The sequence below is a fragment of the Elephantulus edwardii genome, unplaced genomic scaffold, assembly GCF_000299155.1.
Source record: "Elephantulus edwardii isolate Elephantulus edwardi_28Jun2011 unplaced genomic scaffold, EleEdw1.0 scaffold00062, whole genome shotgun sequence".
Classification (NCBI taxonomy): Eukaryota; Metazoa; Chordata; class Mammalia; order Macroscelidea; family Macroscelididae; genus Elephantulus; species Elephantulus edwardii.
In genome coordinates this window covers 17,061,135-17,081,718 of record NW_006399812.1, presented here as the reverse complement: position 1 = coordinate 17,081,718, position 20,584 = coordinate 17,061,135, and the positions used below count along the sequence as shown (strand labels likewise).

Here is a 20,584-nt window from a genome sequence, read left to right as displayed (position 1 = left end):
GGTGCAACAATGAATGAATGGAATTCCAAAATCTCTGTAGATGTTGAAATGAAAAATAAACAAACTAAATCAAAATTTAAAAAAAAATGGCTTTCCTAGCCACTGAACTAGACTCTTCCATATATATGAGCAGAAATAGGCAAATAGGGCATATTAGCCCATCCACAAGGGGATTGGCTAGTCTCACCATTAAATTGAGCAATTTTATATTGATTTGCATCAAAATTTGTGTACCTTGTGCTTTTGTAATAATCTTTTGAAATCCCTAGTACGGTTCTGTGTGGTCTGTGAGCTATTGCATCACATTTTGGACTCAGTACAGCAGTAAAATTAGTGTTGAGATTAATAGAGGTATGGAGCCTGAGGGATATGTCTGACCTCATGGGAATTGGTTTTGTGTTATTGATGCTATTGATGGGGACAGCTCTCCTTTGTTTAGATGGTAAAGGCCAGATAGGGACATCCCCACATGGCCTTTACCTCTTTAAAAAAGGTTAGTAGTGGGATTATCTTCTTACAATTTGCTTTCTTAAAATATGTTATGAAGGGAGCTCTGGTAGCCTAGTGGCAAGAAACTGTGCTGCAATTCCAAAGGTGCATGGTTTGAATCCACCAGATGCTCCACTGGAGGAGGGGCAATCTCCTCCTGTGCCAGCTGGTTCTGATTTGACAGAACACAGCAAGTAATTAAAAAAAAAAGTTAGGAAACACCCCTCATCCCAAAGAAAAAAGTGTTATATATGTCTACATCATGGGCATGCTTTTATTAATCCACATTCTATTTACAAAGGTGAGACCTGGAACAAAGTGTGCATGACTAAATACATGAATATTCTCTCAGAAGTATAGTCCTTCTCCATCTGTTATGTGTCTTCAAGTTGGAACCAACTCATAGTGACCCTCAAGTGAATCTTCAGAGGCTGTAAATGGCACAGGAAGAGATTACCCATCTTTCTTTCATGGAGCAGCTGATACATTCAAACTGTATCCTTTAGAGTTGGCAATTCCTTGCCACTCGACCACATTTCCTAATTCTCCGTCTAAAAGTGGGACATAGAACACTTATTTCAAATACCTGAAAATGTCCATTTGCATTTCTGACCACAAAAACACATTTCTGCAATAAATCTAACCTATGCTCTCTCATCCCTGGCCAGTTTAATCCAAAGTAAACTAGCTTCAAATCTGTGTGTGCTGTTTAGAGCTACAGTTGCAACAGTGGCCTGAGGGTCTCTGCCATAGCAGAAGTGCTACAATGAAACTAGCAGTCGCTTCTTGGGATGGCAGAGAAAGAAGGAATTGAAAGCTTACTTGGTGGTTTATTAGCTTACATGTTGTGTTGCTAAACAAAAGGACAGCCGGCTGAACGCACCAATTATTCCCAAGAAGAAAGCTGGGCATTCTTCTTCCATAAAGACCTAAGGCCTCAGAAACCCAATTGCAAGGGAGGTTGCAAGGAGTCAGAATCAATTCACTGGCAGGGGGTTCTATGGGCTACACTCAGTTTTTCTGTGCAAATCTCTTTGTATCTGAAGCCTCAATGAACAGCACCTAAAATTTTCAATTTCTGCATGTGTCTTATATGCTTTGGACAATCCCTGGTCATGCTCGGTAATATAGAGAGTGAGTGAATCAATGAGATGGATTTACACAATGGCTTCAACAATGGGCTAACACACATACAGCAAACTGTAAGCATGGCACAGGATTGTTTCATTCTGTTGCCACATTTCCCCAGGTGCTAGGATGGATAGGATCAGGTACTCTCACCAGGCACACAATGCTCAGGAAACCCCCAAGCCATGAGAAATCTGGGGTTAAAGTGTTATTTACCAGTATAGCAAAACAAATTGTTTACAGCAATACTGAAAAGTCTCACTGGCCTAGACAAAATCAGACCTCTACATGGTTGGTAGGAGAGTTTATGAGAGATGTTAAAAGCTGTAATGTCACAGTGGTTAAGTTCTCATCCACCACTCTGTGAGAAAGATGTGACAGTCTTCTTCCATTGAGATTTATGTTTTTTTAAAAATGGGGTAACTACTCAGATGTGTAAATATCCAAAAGGGAGAGGGGAAAGGGGGGAAATAACAAAATTTAGTGGGAAGACTGGGAAGAGGAAGAGGGAATAGGCAAGATGCAATGGGGACTTGAAAATATGGTGTAATAATAGGCATAGATCAGTGGTAATTAATTATATGGGTTACAATGTAAATAAATGTATGGAACACAATGTAAATGAGGGATTGTATGGAACACAATGTAGATGAATGAAATACATGTAAATGAATTACTGTATGAAAATCAATTTTAAATTAAAAAAAAAATACAGCTTTTTGGGCAGTTCTACTCTGTCCTCCAGGGTTGTTAAAAGTCAGAATTATCCGGACAGCAGTGAATTTTCATTAGTGGGCTTCTATGATACAAAAGGGACAGAAAGTGGGTACAGGGAGCCAAACAAGGACAGGTGAGATCAGGCAATGTCACAAGGTCTGTGGCTCAAACAATAGAACAGATGGAATAACTGATCTGACAATATCCAGAGCAGGCAACAGACTACAAGAAGGTGCAGAGGCTTAAAAGGTAGTAAGATGCTCCCCTTCAGCTGCTCTCCCTTCCTTCTCAAAACCTATGAGACAGTAGCTGCCCCAGGGTTGGAAAAAGCTGCTTTCTAAGCCACTGACCACTGACCCTGGAAGAAGTGAGCAGTCTACCATCAACAGCTTGGAAGTCTCAGCTCCAAAGAAGGCAAAAAAAGGGCAACACTTAAAGAGTTAAGGGAGCTCTGGTGGCCTAGTGGCAAGAAGATACACTGCAATCCCAGAGGTATGCGGTTCAAATCCGCCAGATCCTCTGCTGGAGAAGGAGGGACAATCTCCTCCTGTACCAATCAGATCAGATTTGATGGTACACACAAAAAATAACAAAACAGAAATAATTTTTTAAAAAGAGTTGATAAATTATGAGGTAGAAACACCAAATTGGTCACTAATATGTTTTCATTGACAAAGAAAAAGGCTTTATTTAAATAATAATTCATCTGGGTCATCTTGTTTAATACAAAATTCTTCCATGGGTATCTGACGATTTTCAGGCCAGCAACTTTTCTCACATGTGTAAATCAAAATTATTCCAAATTCCAGGGAAAGATCTGAAAAATAAACATAATAAGCAAGTGTTATATAATATACTCAATATCTGAAGATTTGCACACTGGACAAAGACTAGAGTCTGGAGAAGAAGCAGAGTCTATACTCCCATGTTTGGCAAGTTTCTTTCTTTACCTTTTTGTGATGTTATTGTTATGTGCTGCTGAGTTGCCACCAACTCATAGGGACCTTACGTACAACAGCCCTAAACTCTGCTCTATCCTGTGCTAATTTTATTGTCTCTGACATACCTACCCCCATTAACCCTGTCACTGAATCAATTCATCTAATTGAGAGACTTTCTCTCTTGCTCTGTCCCTCCACCCTCCCAAGCATGATGTCCTTCTCCAAGGACTGGTCTCTCCTTGCAACATGTCAAAAGTATGTCAGATGAAGCTTCAGAATCCTTGTCTCCAAGGAGAAGCCTGGTTTAACCCTCTCCATGACAAACCTGTTCACTCTCTTAGCAGTCCATGGTGTATTCAATCAAAACTCTTCTCCAAAAGCACAACTCAAGGGCATTAATTCTCCTTCTATCATCTCTAGTCATTGTTCAGCTCTCTGATGATGCATAGCAAGTGATTGCAAAGACCATGGACTATATCAGGCATACTTTAGTCTCCATATTGACATCACTGCTCTTTAGTACTTTGGAGAGGTCTCTGACAGCCAACTTTGCCAATGCAATTAGTCTCTTAATTTCCTGGTTGCTGGTCCCAAGAGTTTGATTGTGGAGCCAGCAAGACCCAGTGGTGAGAATCTTTTTTTTCTTGACATTGAGCTTCAATCCATATTGAAAGCTACAGTCAGATAATATTAATCATGATTGTAAGATTAAACAGAAACTGCACATTTAAATAATCATTACAAAATAAAGAAACTAAATAATGTAAAGATAATATAATTGGAGGAGAAAGATCAAATGTCATCAGGATAACACATTTCTACAGAATAATTTCACTTTTAGAGGTTGAAAAGTAAGTTAAAGCAAAAACAGTGTCTACTGCTGTTGCTGAATAAGTACCTTTAAAATGTGATCAATAAAAAAATGTCTCCAGGAACAAAGATGGAGGCAGTGGGGGAAGCAGCCTGAGGAGCAGGAGGCGCAGCAAGCCGCATTGAAACAGCCCACCACAGCCTGCAATTTATCTATACTTGAACAGTTAAATAGTTGACTATACTGGCCTTCAATATGGACTGAGGCAAACATTAAGAGGGCAAAGATTCTCAAAAACACATGGGTGAGTCCCACTTCCACCAGCTGCATGCTGCTGAGCTGGCACTGTAGCCAGAGTGGCAAAGCCCTTGCATGGCTGGTGGCAGCGGATGCCAGTGGCCAGGGGCCCCCGCAAGGGAGGGACACAACACCATGGAGCAGCAGGAGGTGAAGGACTAGATACAGGAGAGCATCTAGCTGTCAGTGAAGAAGATTTCCTTGGATAGGTCAGAGGAGAAAAAGAAATCCTCAACACGATGGATTGATACAGTGTCTGTAGCAATGAGCTCAAGCGAGCCTCGGATTGTGGGGCTGGCATAAGATAGAGCAAGGATTAGATCTGTTGTTCATAGAATTACGGTAAGCCATAGAGAGAGCTCTGTTGGCCTAGAGGATAGAAAGTTATGCTACCAAGCCAAAGGTGGGTAATTTTTTTTTAATTTAGTTTGTTTATTTTTCATTTCAATGAACATCTACAGAGATTTTGGAATTCCATTCATTCATGCACCCTTCTCCCCGCACAAACCCCTCCCCCCTCCCAAGGTGGGTGATTTTAATCTGCAGCCCACAGGCCTGGTTTTAAGAATTTTTGCTCAAAAATTCTTCTAAGTGGTATATCATTTATTTGCCAATTAGCTGTACAGAGGTAACTTGTGGTTGCTGTGACACTAAAACACGGTGACACTGATGTGTCAAATGCAATAATGGTTACCCATGGTGGGCAGTGTTTGGCGGAGCTCCCTGATTAAAACAAGCTTGGAAGCAGGAGTGACATCCACTTCCAAAATAGCTTGCCTCCAGAAACTCTACGAACTTAGAGAAAAGATGAAAGTTATTCAGGTGTTCACAGGGTTCATAGTTCAAGTGTTCATGAAATGTTCATAGGGTTGCTTTGAGTTGTCTATGACTAGAAGGCACTTAACAACAACAACAGAACCTGGAGAGCAGATCTCCCTAATTCACCACATCTTTCTATTTCTTGACTACTGCTGCCAAGAACTTCCGGAGGGTAGTGATGTCTACCTACTTCCAATTGCAGTTGGAACACTTGGTGGAGGGAAGAGGCACAATGGTGTTGGCACTGGAGCCAGGAGTGTTGTTCCTGGCCCTGATCTCCAGTGGAGCGCAGGGTCCAGACCTCGGGGGATTTTTGGTGGGGGGAGTGCCACCTGGTCTCCGAGGACTGCCATCCAACTTTCGGAGAATACAGCCCAGCCACTAAGGAGAGCCTCCTCAACCCTAGGGTGTGCCACCCAGCCCCCGGGGAGAGCAGCCCAGTGCCCAGAGAGACCTGTCAGGTTGCTGGGGAGAGCAGCCTAGTGTATATGAGGAATTCTAAGTCACTTTCCTCCACCTTCTTCTCCAGTACATCTGTAAGTAACACCTCCAAAGCCCTTCTCTTTGTAACTCACAAGTTTGTTCTCTCTAGGTTTGTTCCTTTTTCTATAGGTAACCTGAACACTGAATCTTGCTCCAGACCTGAACCCTGAGCCCAATTCCAGAGACAAAAAGGAAATATAACTACTATCTAAGGAAGCAAAGGAGGATGGAACCTCAAGTTTCAGCTAGCAAGTTCCACTGGACTCACCTTGGCAAACACTTTGCAGTCGAGAGGGCAGAAAATGTCAGGAAAATATCTTCTAACTAAACAAGAAGGCATGCCGCCTCAACTCAGGATGACCAGTAATGTGTTAAAGGGGGCTCCTCTTCCCCTTCACCTCATGAAGAAGCCACAGAGTCTGCTCCCCATTCCCAAATGAGAAACCCACAAGTGAATGAGAAATTTTTTTGTTAAAAAAAAAACAATCACCACCATTGGACTATGCTCACCATTACCCTATCTCTTCTGGTCCCCACTGAATCTTTCTAATTTCCTTCATGCACTCCCTCCACCCACCAAAATGTGCAGCCCTGTGATTTCATCCCTGTCCATCCTCACTCTTCTGCCTCCAACTCTTACCCACTTGTATCCCGATTCATGTTTTTTTTAAATTTTTTTTTTTAATTTTATTGGGAAAAACATGTTGGGGATACACAGAGGTGAGAGTTGGGAGCAGAAGGGTGAGGATGGGCAGCATTGAAAATTGTAGGGATGCAGTTGCAAGGCTGTACAATTTGGTTGGAGGGCGGAGCAGGTGAAGGAAATGAAAAGGATCCAGTGGGGACCAGATGATTCAGGGCAATGGTAAGCATAGTCCAATGGTGATTAAACAAACTGTCTTTTTCACTTATGGGTTTCTCATTTGGGAATTGGGCGCAGACTCTCTGGTTTCTTCATGCTGAACAGGGGCATTGATGTGAAGGGGGAAAGGGAGCACACTTTATCCCCTTACTGGTGGTTTTGGGTTGGAGCTACTTGCCTTCTTGTTCTGTTAGAAGATGTTTTCCTGACATTTACTCCCCTCTGGACTGCAAAGTGTTTTCCCAGGTGGATGCAGTGGGGATGGCTGACTGAACCCTGAGGCTCCATCCTCCTTTGCTTCCTTAACTGGCTGTTGTATTTCCTTTTTGTCTCTGGAACTGGGTTCAGGGTCAGGTCTAGAGTAAAACTCAGTGTTAAGGTTACCTATAGAAAAGGAAGCAAATCTAGAGAGAACAAACTTGTGAGTTACAAACAGAAGGGCTTTAGGGGGGTTACTTATGGGTGTACTGGGGGAGAGGGTGGAGGAAAGTAGTCTTGATTAAAATTCTCTGTATACCCTAGCCAGTTTTTTCTACCCAGGAGTCTGATGGTACAATACAAGGGCTGAGGAGCTCACCCGAAGGGCCAACTCGCCCCACTGGGGGCTGAATGAACCACCAGCCCCAAGTGCTGGATGGCAACCCCCGTGGGCCAAGTGACACACCCCCGGGGTTGGCCAGCACACCCCCCACCAAAGTCCCCCACAAGTCTGGACCCCGCACCTCACTGAAGACCATGTGACCAGGGACAGCGTCCCCAATTCCAGTACCACCACCATTAACCCCACCCAATAAGTGGTCATACTATAATTTGAAGTAGGTGTCACTGCCCTTATCCTTTATAAGTGGAGAAGGGGACCTGAGAGTAGTGAACAGACCTCCCCCCAGGTCTAAACAGTTCTTGGCAAAGGCAGACAGCAGATCAAAAGATGTGGTGCATTGAGGATATCTGCCATCTTGGACATGCTGGCACAGTTAAATGTCGTTGAGTCGTAGACAGCTCATAGAGACACTCATCAATCCATTGTATTGGTAATCTTCCTCTCTGGCCTGCCCAGGGAAGCCCCAACCTGCCAACGCCACCATCTTGGCTCCAAGAATTCTCCCTACCATCCATCTTGGGTGAGGGGATCTCTGGGGTTTGGTGGTGGGAGCCTCATGGAGCTGCAGCGGCAGCACAGACTCAGCAGCAGGGGGCTGGGAGCCGCAGGACTCACCCATTCCTCCCTGGGACTCCTTGATCTCCTGATGTTGAGCCTTAATTCACACCGAAGACTAGTCATCAACTGTTTAACTGTTCAATTATCAATAAACAGAGGTCTGTAGAAGGCCATGGTGGCCCTCCTCCATGTGGTCTGCTGCTCCCGCAGCTTGCCATGTTGTTTTCTGCCGCCACCACCATTATGGAATGCTAATTAATTTCATTCACTGTTGCAATTTTTTCCTTGCCCAATCTCCCCCCATACATGTTTTTTACAATGAAAAAAATAAAGTTGGAAATAAAAAAAAAAAAAAAAGAAAATGTCTCCATGCACAATTAGGAGAGGATAACATTGATGAATAGAACCTTCTAAAGATTAAGTCCCAGCATAGAATATGAATAGACACTTCACCACAGACAACATTCAAGATGGCAAAAAAACCACTTAAGAAATATTCAAAATCCCTAGCTATCAGAGAGATGCAAATCAAAACAATTATGAGATACCATCTCACTCCAGCACAATAGCAAAGTTCAAAAGAGCAGAAAACAACAAATGCTGGTGAGGCGGTGGCGAGACTCAAACTCTTACTCAGTGCTGATGGAAGTATAAAATGGTGCAACCACTACAGAAGATGGTATGGCACTTTCTCAGAAAGTTGGAAAGAGAAAAACCATTTGACCCAGCAATTCCACTACTGGGAATACACCCTAAAGAAAACAGAGCTGCCACTCAAACAGATGTATGCACACTCATGTTTATTGCTGCATTATTCACAATAGCAGAGTCAAGCAACCGAAGCACCAATCAATAAATGAATGGATAGAAAAACTATAGTATATTCACATAATAGAATAATAAGCAGCATTGAAAAACAAGGAACTGGTAAAACATTGCACAACATAGGTGCCCTGGAGGACATTACGCTAAGTGAAATATTTCCGTCAGAAAAGGAAAAATACTGCATAATATCACTGTTATAAAATATGACTGACATTGAGGGGTTGGGGAGAAACTAGGAGGAGAGGAGATAGATAATGAACACTACATTGGAACAGATGAAGGAAAGAACTGTTTAAAAAAAATATATGATTAGGCACTATCTGTATGACAGTGATCCAGAGTAAGAGGTGTGTCACAAAGTGGACTGGGGTGGGGAAAGCCCGGAGGAAATTATGCAACAATGAATGAATGACAATTAACTTTTCTGTAAACATTCATTAAAATCACAATAAAGAAATTAAAAACAAAAACTTTTTCTAATAGGGTGAAAATAAAAACTGGGAAAAACATTTGACAATGACATCTCAGAAAAGGATTTCATAATGAAAATTTACAGAAGACTACAGGACATCCACAAGAAAAAAATCTGATAACCCAATTACAAAAGAGGAAAGACCTTACACAGAGAAAGATGATCAACAGAGCATGAAGAAAAACTCAACATCATTGGAAAAAGAGATGAAAATCACAATCACAATAAGATACCATTTCACATGAATCTCAGTGGCAGGCAAAGTTTAACAGGACAATAAGCAGTAAATACTGAAGAGGATGTGGAGAGCTAGGAACGCTCACCCACTGTTGAGGGAATTGTAAAATGGTACAACTCTAGAAGGCAATTTGGCATTTCTTCAAAAAGCTGAATATAGGTTCCTTATGACCCAGTTATTCAACTGCTAGGAATATATCCCAGGAAAACAGAACTGAGACACAAATAGAGTGGTACACGAATGTTCATAGCAGCATTATTCAGTAAGAACAGGGAAATAACTCAACTGTCCATCAACAAACAACTGGATTGAGAAATTTTAGTACATTCACAAGACAGAATACTATCCAGCATTCAATAGTAATGATTTTGAGAACTACTACTATGTAATATGGGAGATTACACAATAATTTAGAAAGGTCCCTAACTGCAGATTTCCCTACTGCAATGCTTCTCCTTATTTCCTGACTGCTCATAGGAAGGGTGTTAATTGTGGATCCAAGCAAGATGAAACTGTTGATGGTTTCAATCTCCTCTCCAATCATTATGACACTGCCTATTGGTCCAGTGGTAACAATCTTTGTTTTCTTGATATTGAGACGCAAGGCATACTGAAGGCTGCAATCCTTAATCTTTTGCAACAAGTTCAAATCTTCCTCACTTTCAGAAAGTAAGATTGTGTCATCTGCATAACGCAAGTTATTGATGAGGCCTCCTCCAATCTTTATACCACATTTCTCTTCATAGAGTCCCACTTCTCAGATAATTTGCTCAGCATGCAGATTGGACAGGTATGGAGACAGGATACATCCCTGATGCACTCCCAATCCCAATTCCAAACCATGCAGTATTCCCTGCTCTGTTCACACAACAGCCTCCTGCTCCAGGTATAGGATCCTCATGAGTACAATCAAGTGGTCTGGGATTCTCATTCTTCCCAATGTCAGCCACAACTTGTAATGATCTACACATTGGTACATGCAGTCAGGAAATAAGGAGATGCATTGCAATGGGAAAATCTGCAGTTAGGGACCCTCCCTTGAGGAGTAGTGATGTCAGTTTGAGGACAAAGGTGCATCTGATTCAGGCCAATGGTCTTTCCAATTACTAGCTAAAAAGAATTGATGCTTTTGAGTTGTGGTGTTGGAGAAGAGCACTGAATATCCCATGGATGGCCAAGAAGATGAAAAGATATATCTTAGAGAGAGTGCAGCTGGAGTGTATTCTTGCCTCTTTGTAGGCAAGAATGGTAAGGCTTCATCTCACATAGTTTGGACATATTGTTAGGAGGTGCTATTCTTTGGAGAGGGACATGATGCTGGGAAGGGTGAAGGGTCGCTGAAGAAGAGGAAGACCCTCAACCAGATGGACTGACAAGGTGACTGCTGCAATGGGCTCTTTATGTCAGGAAGTGTGAGGATGGTGAAGGACAGGACTAGATTCAGATCTTTTGTTTATAGGGCCGTTATGAGCTGTATTCGATTCCTCAATGGCATCTAACAACAACAACATAGGTGAGGCTAGAAAGAATTATGCTGAGTGAACTAACTCAAGCATGTAAGAACAAACACTGTATAAGACATTATTGTAAAAAGAAAAGGATAACCAGTAAAAGATGTATGGATATCAAAAGAAGGAAGGGGAGGGTACAGGAGGGTTGAGATAGTAGAGAGGTGGAGAAATCATAAGGTAACAGAGTCTGGTGGTTGGAGGAAGAGGATGAAAAATATACATGAATGAACACAACAATATAAACAAATAATTATATGTAAAGCAATATAAAAATGTCTCCAGTATACTCCTTTTATTTAAGTTCCTTCTCTTGAGACACAAGAATCATGAAAAAGTCCATACTTCTCTCTGCAAGTGGAGAAAGAGACTTTCTTGTGTGTGTGTGTGGGGGGGGGCGGGGAACTCATAAAAACCAAAACTAATTTACAAAGTAAAAACCAAAGGGAGACATGGAGAAGCAAAGCAGTACTTACTGGATAAAATGGTGGTGGGGCTTTATAAGAGAAGGGGTGAGAAGGGAAATAATTCCAGGAAATGATTAAGAGGGGTTAGGCTAATTGAGTACACGACTGGCTCTCCAACCTGGACTGTCACAGAGGATTCTGGGTCAAGAAACATCACTTATGTGCACATGTGCTGGGAATCAAGGTCCTCCAAGTCCCATGTCTGGTAGATAACTTCTTATTTGGGATGATTAGCTCTTGATCCTGAGGAGAATTTCTGCCCATGTTCCAAAAACGGACTCAAATCTGCTACGCACCAGTTCTTCTGGAAGTTAATCCATATTGGACAGTGTCTTAGCTTTCTCTCCCTGACCTTCTACCTTTCTAAGCTTGATGTCTTTTTCCAAGGATTGTGCCCTCTTTACAACATGCTCAAAGTATGTGACACAGTTTCATCATCTTTGCCTCTATGGAGGCAAAGTAAAAGGCATTTGCAGGCAGCTCCTAGGTGCCTCTGTCAACACCTTGAAGTGCCATGAGCTGTGATTCCAGGTGGCATCTGGCCAAGTGCCTGCAGAGAATGTCAGTAAGTCCCTGTCCTTGGCAGAGCAGGAGCAGAGCAGAGCAGAGCTGCCATCTGTGAGGTCCCTGGTTGCACTTCCTCCAAGACAGACTTGTTTGTTCTTTTGGCAGTTGTATTCATATTTTGTTCTGTTAAAATTAGCAGCAGATCAGTTACAAGAAGCAGAGTCAACAGTGTCCCAAATGTTTGATTGCCTGTGTATCTTCATGATTTCTGACATCAATTCTCCTTTGTTCAGTTCCCTCACTCCTCCATGCCCTGTGGATTTGGTGGTTTGCTATAAGGTCTCCCTGAGACTCAAGCCCAGCAGGGAATGACTCATGCAACTGTTGTGTGCAGGCCAGTTTTAAAGAGACTAGTATATATTCACATAATGGAATAATATGTTGCATTGAAAAACAAGGAACTCATGAAATATTATACAAAATAGGTGACCCTGGAGGATATTATGCTGAGTGAAATATCTCAGTCACAAAAGGACAAATACTGCATAATGCCACTGTTGTAAAGCAGGACTGACATCAGAGTTGGGGGGAAACTAAGAGGGGATAAATAATATATACTGCATTGAAACAGATAAGGGAGAGTACTGTTTAGGAGGAATGGATGATTAGGTATTACTGTCATAACAAGAGTCCAGAATGAAAGCTGCATAATGGAGTGGACTGGGGGGAGGAGGTGCTATATAACAATGAAAGAATTTTTCTTTTTTCTTTAACTTTTCAAAGAGAAACGTGAACTGGGCGGAGGGGTGGGCAGGGAGGAAAGTGTGCAAAAATGGATGAATGGAAATTTTTTTTTTTAAAAAAACAAAACTTTCCTGTGAGCAGCCTCAGGTGATCTCCCAGAATGGTTTGCCACTTGTTTGACCCAGAAAATCCCAGAAAATCATACAAATCCCAGAAAATCATACAAATCAAGAGGCTCAAATCTCCGGGTCCATTTTAAGAACACCCGAGAAATTGCCCAGGCCATCAAGGGTATGCATATCCGGAAAACCACCAAGTATCTGAAAGATGTCACTTTGCAAAAGCAGCGTGTGCCGTTACGATGTTACAATGGTGGAATTGGTAAGTGTGCCCAGGCCAAACAATGGGGTTGGACACAACATAGTCAGCAGCCTAAAAAGAATGCCCAGTTTTTGTTGTATATGCTTTAAAACGACAAAAGTAATGCTGAACTTAAGGGTTTAGATGTTGATTCTCTGGACATTGAACATATCCAGGTGAACAAAGCTCTCAAGATGCGCCACCACACGTACAGAGGTCATGGTCGGATTAAGCCCTACATGAGTTCTCCCTGCCATATTGATCCTTACTGGAAAGGAACAGATTGTTCCTAAACCAGAAGAGGAGGTTGCCCAGAAGAAAAAGATCTCCCAGAAGAAACTGAAGAAACAAAAACTTATGGCTCAAGAATATGTCATCAAATAAAATAAAAATAACAAAAAAAATTTTTTAAAGCATCCATAGCTATATTTTTTTAAAAAATATTGTGCATATCAATCAAACAACTTTTGCCATATCAACTTTTATTATTATTATTATTATTATTATTGTGTGAGTGTACCATCAAATCAGATCTGACAGGAGGAAACTGTCCCTCCTCCCCCGGCAGAGCATCTGGTGGATTCGAACCATGCGCCTCTGGGATTGTAGTTGCAGCTCCTTGCCACTAGGCCACCAGAACTCCCCTCCAAATCAACTTTTTACAAGTGCGTAACTTATTTATATCAATTGTGATAACTGGATGTGCAATATTATCCTTAATTTGGGTGATTTTTTTCCCCCTTCACCATTAGTATATCCATTGTTTTTCTTCACTCCTTCCTGTAATCACCAATATAGTTTGATCTCTTAAAAAAAAAAAAAAAAGAGAAAGATTGGTGAGCACTGCTGATTATCAGTCTCAGTATAGCTGGAAAACAGGCATCTGAAAGAGAGATCCTATGAGTTTATATAAACCTTTGGTAGGGTGGGGCTTTTATCCCACCTTAGTCCTATCTCTGCTAGGAGATCAAACAAGTTCATCCTAGAGAGGGTGAAGCTTGGCTGGTCCTTGGAGGCAAGGATTCTGAAGCTCCGTCTGACATACTTTGGACATGTTGCAAGGTGGGATCAGTCCTTGGAGAGGGATATCATGCTTGGGAAGGTGGAGGGAAGACCCTCAATGAAGATGGACTGATTCAGTGACTGGGAATGGGTGTGTTGGAGACAGTAAGATTGGCAACCTTTGATATCACAGCATCAATAGGATATTCAGTACTCTTCTCCAACACTACAATTCAAATGCATGGATTCTGCTTCAGACTCCCTTATTCATTGTCCAACTTTCAGATGCATATAAAGCAACTGAAAATGTCATGGGTTGGATCAGGCACACCCTAGTCTTTAAGCTGGCATCGCTGCTCTTTAGCACTTTAAATAGGTCCCTGAGAGATTTTCCCCAATGCATTATGTTTTTTGATTTCCTGACTGTTGTTACTGTGGATGATTGTGGATCCAAGTAAAACATTATTGTTCACAATTCAAATCTTTTCCCCCTCTGTCAAATTGGTGCCTACAGGCCCAGTGGGGAAGCTTTTCATTTTTGTGATACTGAATATCATCCATATTGAAGGCTGTAGGTTTTGATTTTCTGTAGTATGGGTTTCAAGTTTTCTCTTTCAGCTAAGTTGTCATCCAAGTTAAGTCTTTCTCCAATCCTGATGCCAAATTCATTTTCACATGGTTTAGTTTCTTAAATAAGTTACTCAGCATACAAACTAAACAGGTAGAGAGGAGACAATCCTGATGTACATGTTTCCTGATTTTTAAAAAATTAATTTTATGCAAAGTTTAGAGACTTAGGGTTTCCATTCATTCATTGGTGCACTTTTCTCCCGGCCCACTCCCTTCCCCCCAATTCACTCTTTTCCTTGAAAAGTAAAACTCATTCATTGTTATGCAATCCCTCCCCACAAATCTACTCCACTATGCAGCCTTCACTCTGGACTCCTGTCATGACAATAATACCTAATCATATGCCAGGGATGCATCCTGTCTCCATACCTTTTCAACATGTATGCAGAGCAGATTATCCGAGAAGCTGGGCTCTATGAGGAGAATTGTGGCATCAGGATTGGTGGAAGATCTATTAACAATCTGCGTTATGCAGATGACACAACCCTGCTTGCTGAAACTGAGGAGGACCTCATGCACTTGCTGCGAAGGTTCAAGGACTGCAGCCTTCAGTATGAACTAAGGCTCAATGTCAAGAAGACAAAGATTCTCGCCACTGGACCAATTGGCAGTGTCAGGACGGATGACGAAGAGATTGAGAGTGTTCAGAGCTTCAGTTTGCTCAGCTCCACAGTCAACACTCTTGGTACCAGCAGTCAGGAAATCAAAAAGCGTACTGCGATGGGAAAGTCTGCTGTTAGGGACCTCTCAAAGGTACTCAGGAGCAACAGTGTCTCTCTGGAGACTAAGGTGCGCCTGATACAGGCCATGGTCTTTGCAATCGCTTCTTATGCATCAGAGAGTTGGACAATGACTAGGGAGGACAGAAGGAGAGTGGATGCTTTTGAGCTGTGGTGCTGGAGAAGGGTACTGAATGTACCATGGACTGCCAGGAAAACAAACAGATTCATCTTGGAGAGGATTAAACCAAGCTACTCCTTGGAGGCAAGGATTCTGGGGCTTCGTCTGACATACTTTGGACATGTTGCCAGGAGGGACGGGTCCTTGGAGAGGGACATCATGCTTGGGAGGGTGGAGGGACAGCGCAGGAGGGGAAGACCCTCTATGAGATGGATTGATTCGGTGACTGGGGTAATCGGGATGGGTGTGTCAGAGGCAGTGCGGTTGGCGCAGGATAGAGCAGGGTTTAGGGCTGTTGTGCATAGGGTCGCTATGAGTCGGAAACGACTCGACGGCACATAACAACAACAAACAACAACATATCCCTTTTAAACAGTTCTTTCCCTCATCTGTTTCAATGCAGTATACATCATTCATTCCCTCCTTCTCTGTCTTTCCTCAACCCGGATGCCAGTCCCATTTTACAACAGTGGCCCTATGCAATATTTGTCCTTAAATCACTGAGATATTTCACTCTGCATAATGTCCTCCAGGGTCACCGATTTTATCTATTTCATGAGTTCCTTTTTTTCCAATCCTGCATAGTATTCCATTATGTGAATAAACCACAGCTTCTCTATCCATTAGTATGTTGATGGGCACTTGGGTTGTTTCCAGCTTTTTGCTATTGTGAACAAAGCTGCAATAAACATGGGTGTGCATATATCTACATGGTGGCAGTTATAGTTTTAGGGTAAATTTCCAGTAGTGGAACTGCTGGGTCGAATGGTATTTGTATTTGCAACTTTTTGAGAACGTGCCATACAGACTTTCATAGTGATTGCACCATTTTACACTTGCACCAACAGTGAATCAAGGTTCCAGTTTCTCGGCAACCTCGGCAGCATTTGATGTTTGCTGTTCTGTTAAATTTTGCTATTCTTACTGGGGTGAGATGATATTTCATAGTTGTTTTGAACTTTTCCTGATTTTAAACTATACAATGTATTTCCTTGTTCTGTTCAGACAACTGCTTCTTGATCTATGTATACATTTTGCATGAACATAACTAACGTTCAGGGATTTCCATTCTTCACAATGTCAGTCATAATTTGTTATGGTCCACAGTCTAATGAACTTTTACTGTGAAGATCAGACTAGGATGTTTTAGAAAGAGTCATGTGCTGAGGCTTATGAATTCTTCTGAATGTTTATCTATCTTATGGATAATGAATGCTTTGTCTAACTACTGCTTTAAAATATTTGTTGTTATATGTTGTTGAGCAATGATGCCAGCTTAAAGAATAAGATGCACCTGATCCAGGCTATCGGGTTTTCAGTTATGTCCTATGGATCTTCAAGTTGGACAATGAATAAAGATAACAGAAGAAAAATCAATGCATTGAATTGTGATGTTAAAAGTACTGCCAAAATAACTGTTTAGGAGGGAGTTCAACCAGGGTGCTTCTTAGAGGTAAGAACTGGGACATTTCATCTCTTACAAACCTGGGCATGTTGTAAAGAGGGGACTGTCCTTGGGAAAAAGATACCATGCTTGGAAAGGTAGGGGGTCAGAAGAAGAAAGGGATAGTCCACAAAATGTACTGACACAGTAACTAAAACAAAAGGCTCCAACATATCAGAGATAGTGAGGATGGCATAAGACAGGGCACAGTTCAGATATATTGTTCACAGGGTCACTAAGAGTTGTAGTTGGCCTCAGGGCAACTACCAACTACAACACGATAGTAATACTGTTTGACAGTTTCCATAACCTGTTGCATCACTTTTCTTGGAATTGGGGACAAATATACTATTCTTCCATTCAGACAGTCAGAGAGCTGTCATCCAAATTTCCTGGCATAGATTGGTGAGCGCATCAGGGCTGCATCTGTTAGCTGAAACATGTAAATCAGTATTCCATTGATTTCCGGGGCCTTATTCTTTGCCAGTGCCTTCAATGCAACTTCAATTTCCTCCTTCATTACTACTGGTTCTTCTTCATATGGTACTTCCTAAAATTTCTCACTCTCAGTCAATTCTTTTTGATATAGTGCTCTGCGTATTCCCTCCATCTTGTTGATAGTTCTTGGATCATTCAACACAGTGCCCATATATATGTTCATTATTGTGACTTGAGGATTAAATTTGTTTCTCAGTTCTCTCAGCTTGAGAGATGTGCTCACTGGTCTATGCTGTTTCTTCCCTTTTCATTCTCCAATTCCAGCTCTCTGCATATTCCATTATAATACTGTGCTTTTTGTCTTCTTGGGCTGCCCTTTGAAATCTTCAGTTCATTTACTTCAGCATTTTATCCATTTGTTCTGACTTCTCAACACTCTAGTGCAATTTTTGGTCTCTTCTGACATCCTTTTTTTCCCTTTTCTTTCTCCTCTTTGGAACGACCGGTCATGTTTTCTTCATGGATGCTATCCTTAAGGTCATCCCACAAATCATCTGGTCTTCGATCGTTGGTGTCCAGGGTTTCAAACCTAGTCTTTTTTTTTCTTCTATTTTATTTCATTTTTTTTTTTGTGTACCGTCAAATCAGATCTGACTGGTACAGGAGGAGCTTGTTCCTCCTTCTCCAACAGAGCAACTGGTGGATTTGAACCATGCACCTCTCCTCAAACCTACTCTTAAGATGATTTTGAAATTGAGGTGAAATAGACTCAAGATCATATTTTGGATCTCATGAACTTGTTTTAATTTTCTTCAGCTTCAATTTGAACATGCACATGAGATTATGATGGTCTGTTCCAAAGTCCACCGTGGACTAGAATTGACTGTTGATACAGAAATACATATTGCTTTCTTAGGCCGTCACTTCCAAGATAACATAAAAAAGGAGAAATAATAGTTGTGTCAGAAAGGGCTGCAGCCATATAAACTGCAACCACCGCATGTCCAAAGACAAGGCAATTAAGAAGTCTGTATTTTGAAAAACAACTGCCGTCAGGGGCATTTCTGAAGCGAGTATCTTCAACACATATGTGCTTCCAAAGCTCTATGTGAAACTGCACGATTGTTTCAGTTGTACCAATCACAGAAAAGTGGTGAGAAACCATTCTCATGAAGCCCGGAAGGAGAAAATACCTCCACCCAGATTTAGCCCTCCCCGACCACCACCAAAGCCCATGTAAAGATCTGGTTCCTTAAAGGCTCAAGAAAAAAAAAATAGTCTGAAAATAAAATGAAAATTATACTTAAAAAATCTCTCTCTCTCTCTGTATGTGTATGTGTGTGTATCTCACAATATGTTATCAATGACTCCTTCCACAGATGTAGTCAATCTGATCTCTTGCACACAAGAAAAACAACAACAAAGTATTTGCAATGAATCAATCACTGAACATGCAAAATTATTCTATTAGCAGGCTCACGTCTGTTACCAAATCCATACTTTTTGAATATCATTCCTTCTTCATTTTTTCCAACTTTTCTATCAGGTAAGGTCTATGTGTAAAGTTGTTGTGTTTTTTTTTTTTTTAAATATTTGTGACACTTCATCGAAGACGACATTCAGATGGCTAACAAGCACATGAAGAAATGTTCAAAATCCCTACCTCTAAGAGAGATGCAAATTGTAACAACTATGAGATATCATCTCACCCCAGTCAGAATAGCAAAATTTAACAGAACAGCAAACAGTAAATGCTGGCGAGATTGTGGAGAAACTGGAACCCTTATTCACTGTTGGTGGGAGTGTAAAATGGTGCAACCACTGTGGAAGGCAGTATGGCGCTTTCTCAAAATGTTGTAAATAGAGATACCATTTGACCCAGCAATTCCACTACTGGGAATATACCCCAAAGAGACCATAATCGCCACCCAAGCAAATATATGCACACCCATGTTTATGGTGGCTTGTTCACAATTGCACGGAGTTGGAAACAACCTAAGTGCCCATCAACAAACGAATGGACAGAGAAGCTCTGATATATTCACACAATGGAATACTATGCTGCATTGAAAAACAAGGAACTCATGCAATATTATTCAAAATGGATGACCCTGGAGGACATTATGCTGAGTGAAATATCTCAGTCACAAATGGACAAATACTGGATGGTGCCACTGTTGTAAAACAGGACTGACCTCCAGTTGGGAGGAGCCTGAGAAGGATGGGTTCAATGATGTATATATACTGCATTGAAACAGATGAGGGAGAAAACTGTTTAAGAGGGAAAATTATTAGGAATTTTTGTCATGACAGGAGTCCAGAACAAAGGCTGTATAGTGGAGTGGACCTGGGGGAGGGACTGTAAAACAATGAAAGAATTTTTCTTTTACTTTTCCCAGAGGATAATGTACTAGAGGGGAAGACTGGGAGGGAAGAAAAGTGCAACAATGAATGAATGGAAATCCAAAGTCTCTCTAAATTTTCATTGAAATTAATAATAAATTAGAAAAAAAATATTTGCAAGGGAGATCTGGTGGCCTATGGCAAGAAGCCGCACTGCAATCCCAAAGATGCATGGTTCAGATCCACCAGATGCTTTATTGGAGGAGGGACAATCTTCTCCTATACTAGTAAGATCCAACTCGACCGTACACAACAAGAACAACAACAAACCAAAAAGAAGTATCTGCAGGATCCAAAATGGCGGCGGAGGCATAGACAGCGTGGTGAGCTGCAGGAGCAGTGAACCACTTAAAGCAGGGCCATTATAGCCTTCCACAGACTTTGGCTTATTAAGAATTGAACACTTAAACAGTTGATGACTGGCACTTAGTGAAGATTGAGGCTCAACAACAGGAATTCAAGAATTCCCAAGGAGAAATGGGTGAGTCTTATGGCTCCCAACCCCCCCCCCCACCCCCACGCCCTGCAGAGCCCACGCCGAGCCACACAGCCACTGCAGCTCCATGAGGCTTCCACAGCCCGAACGAATGGATTCCCTCACCCAGGATGGATGCTGGGCACCGGCCCTCCTCAGGACTGGTATAGCGAAGCCACCACACTGCTGCAAGGTGGACTTGTTCTGGAGAGAATTCTTGGTGCCAAGATGGTGGCTGTAGGGGAAGCGGGTGCCTGCAAAAGAGGGGCCGTGCACACGCTGAGCACCCGTGCGGCGGGGTGGGGGGGCGTGCCCCCAACGGCCTCCCATGCTGGAGGGGGGGGCTCCCTGCTGGCCACCTGCGCAAGAGGTGGGGGATGGGATGCATGCCTGCCATCTGCAGGTTTGGGTTTCCTTGGACAGGCCAAAGAAGATGATTACCTATACAATGGATTGCTGAAAGTC

The 20,584-nt window shown here is 42.0% G+C and overlaps 1 protein-coding gene across 1 annotated transcript in view; it reads right to left on the bottom strand.

Moving 5' to 3' along the window:
• Positions 1-3,020: 3,020 nt before the first annotated feature.
• PDCD2L (programmed cell death 2-like) overlaps positions 3,021-20,584 on the bottom strand; it is a 59,536-nt gene continuing 41,972 nt past the window's right edge. The window contains 1 exon segment of the mRNA XM_006887847.1: positions 3,021-3,151. Within this exon segment, the coding sequence (XP_006887909.1) occupies positions 3,021-3,151 (131 nt within the window).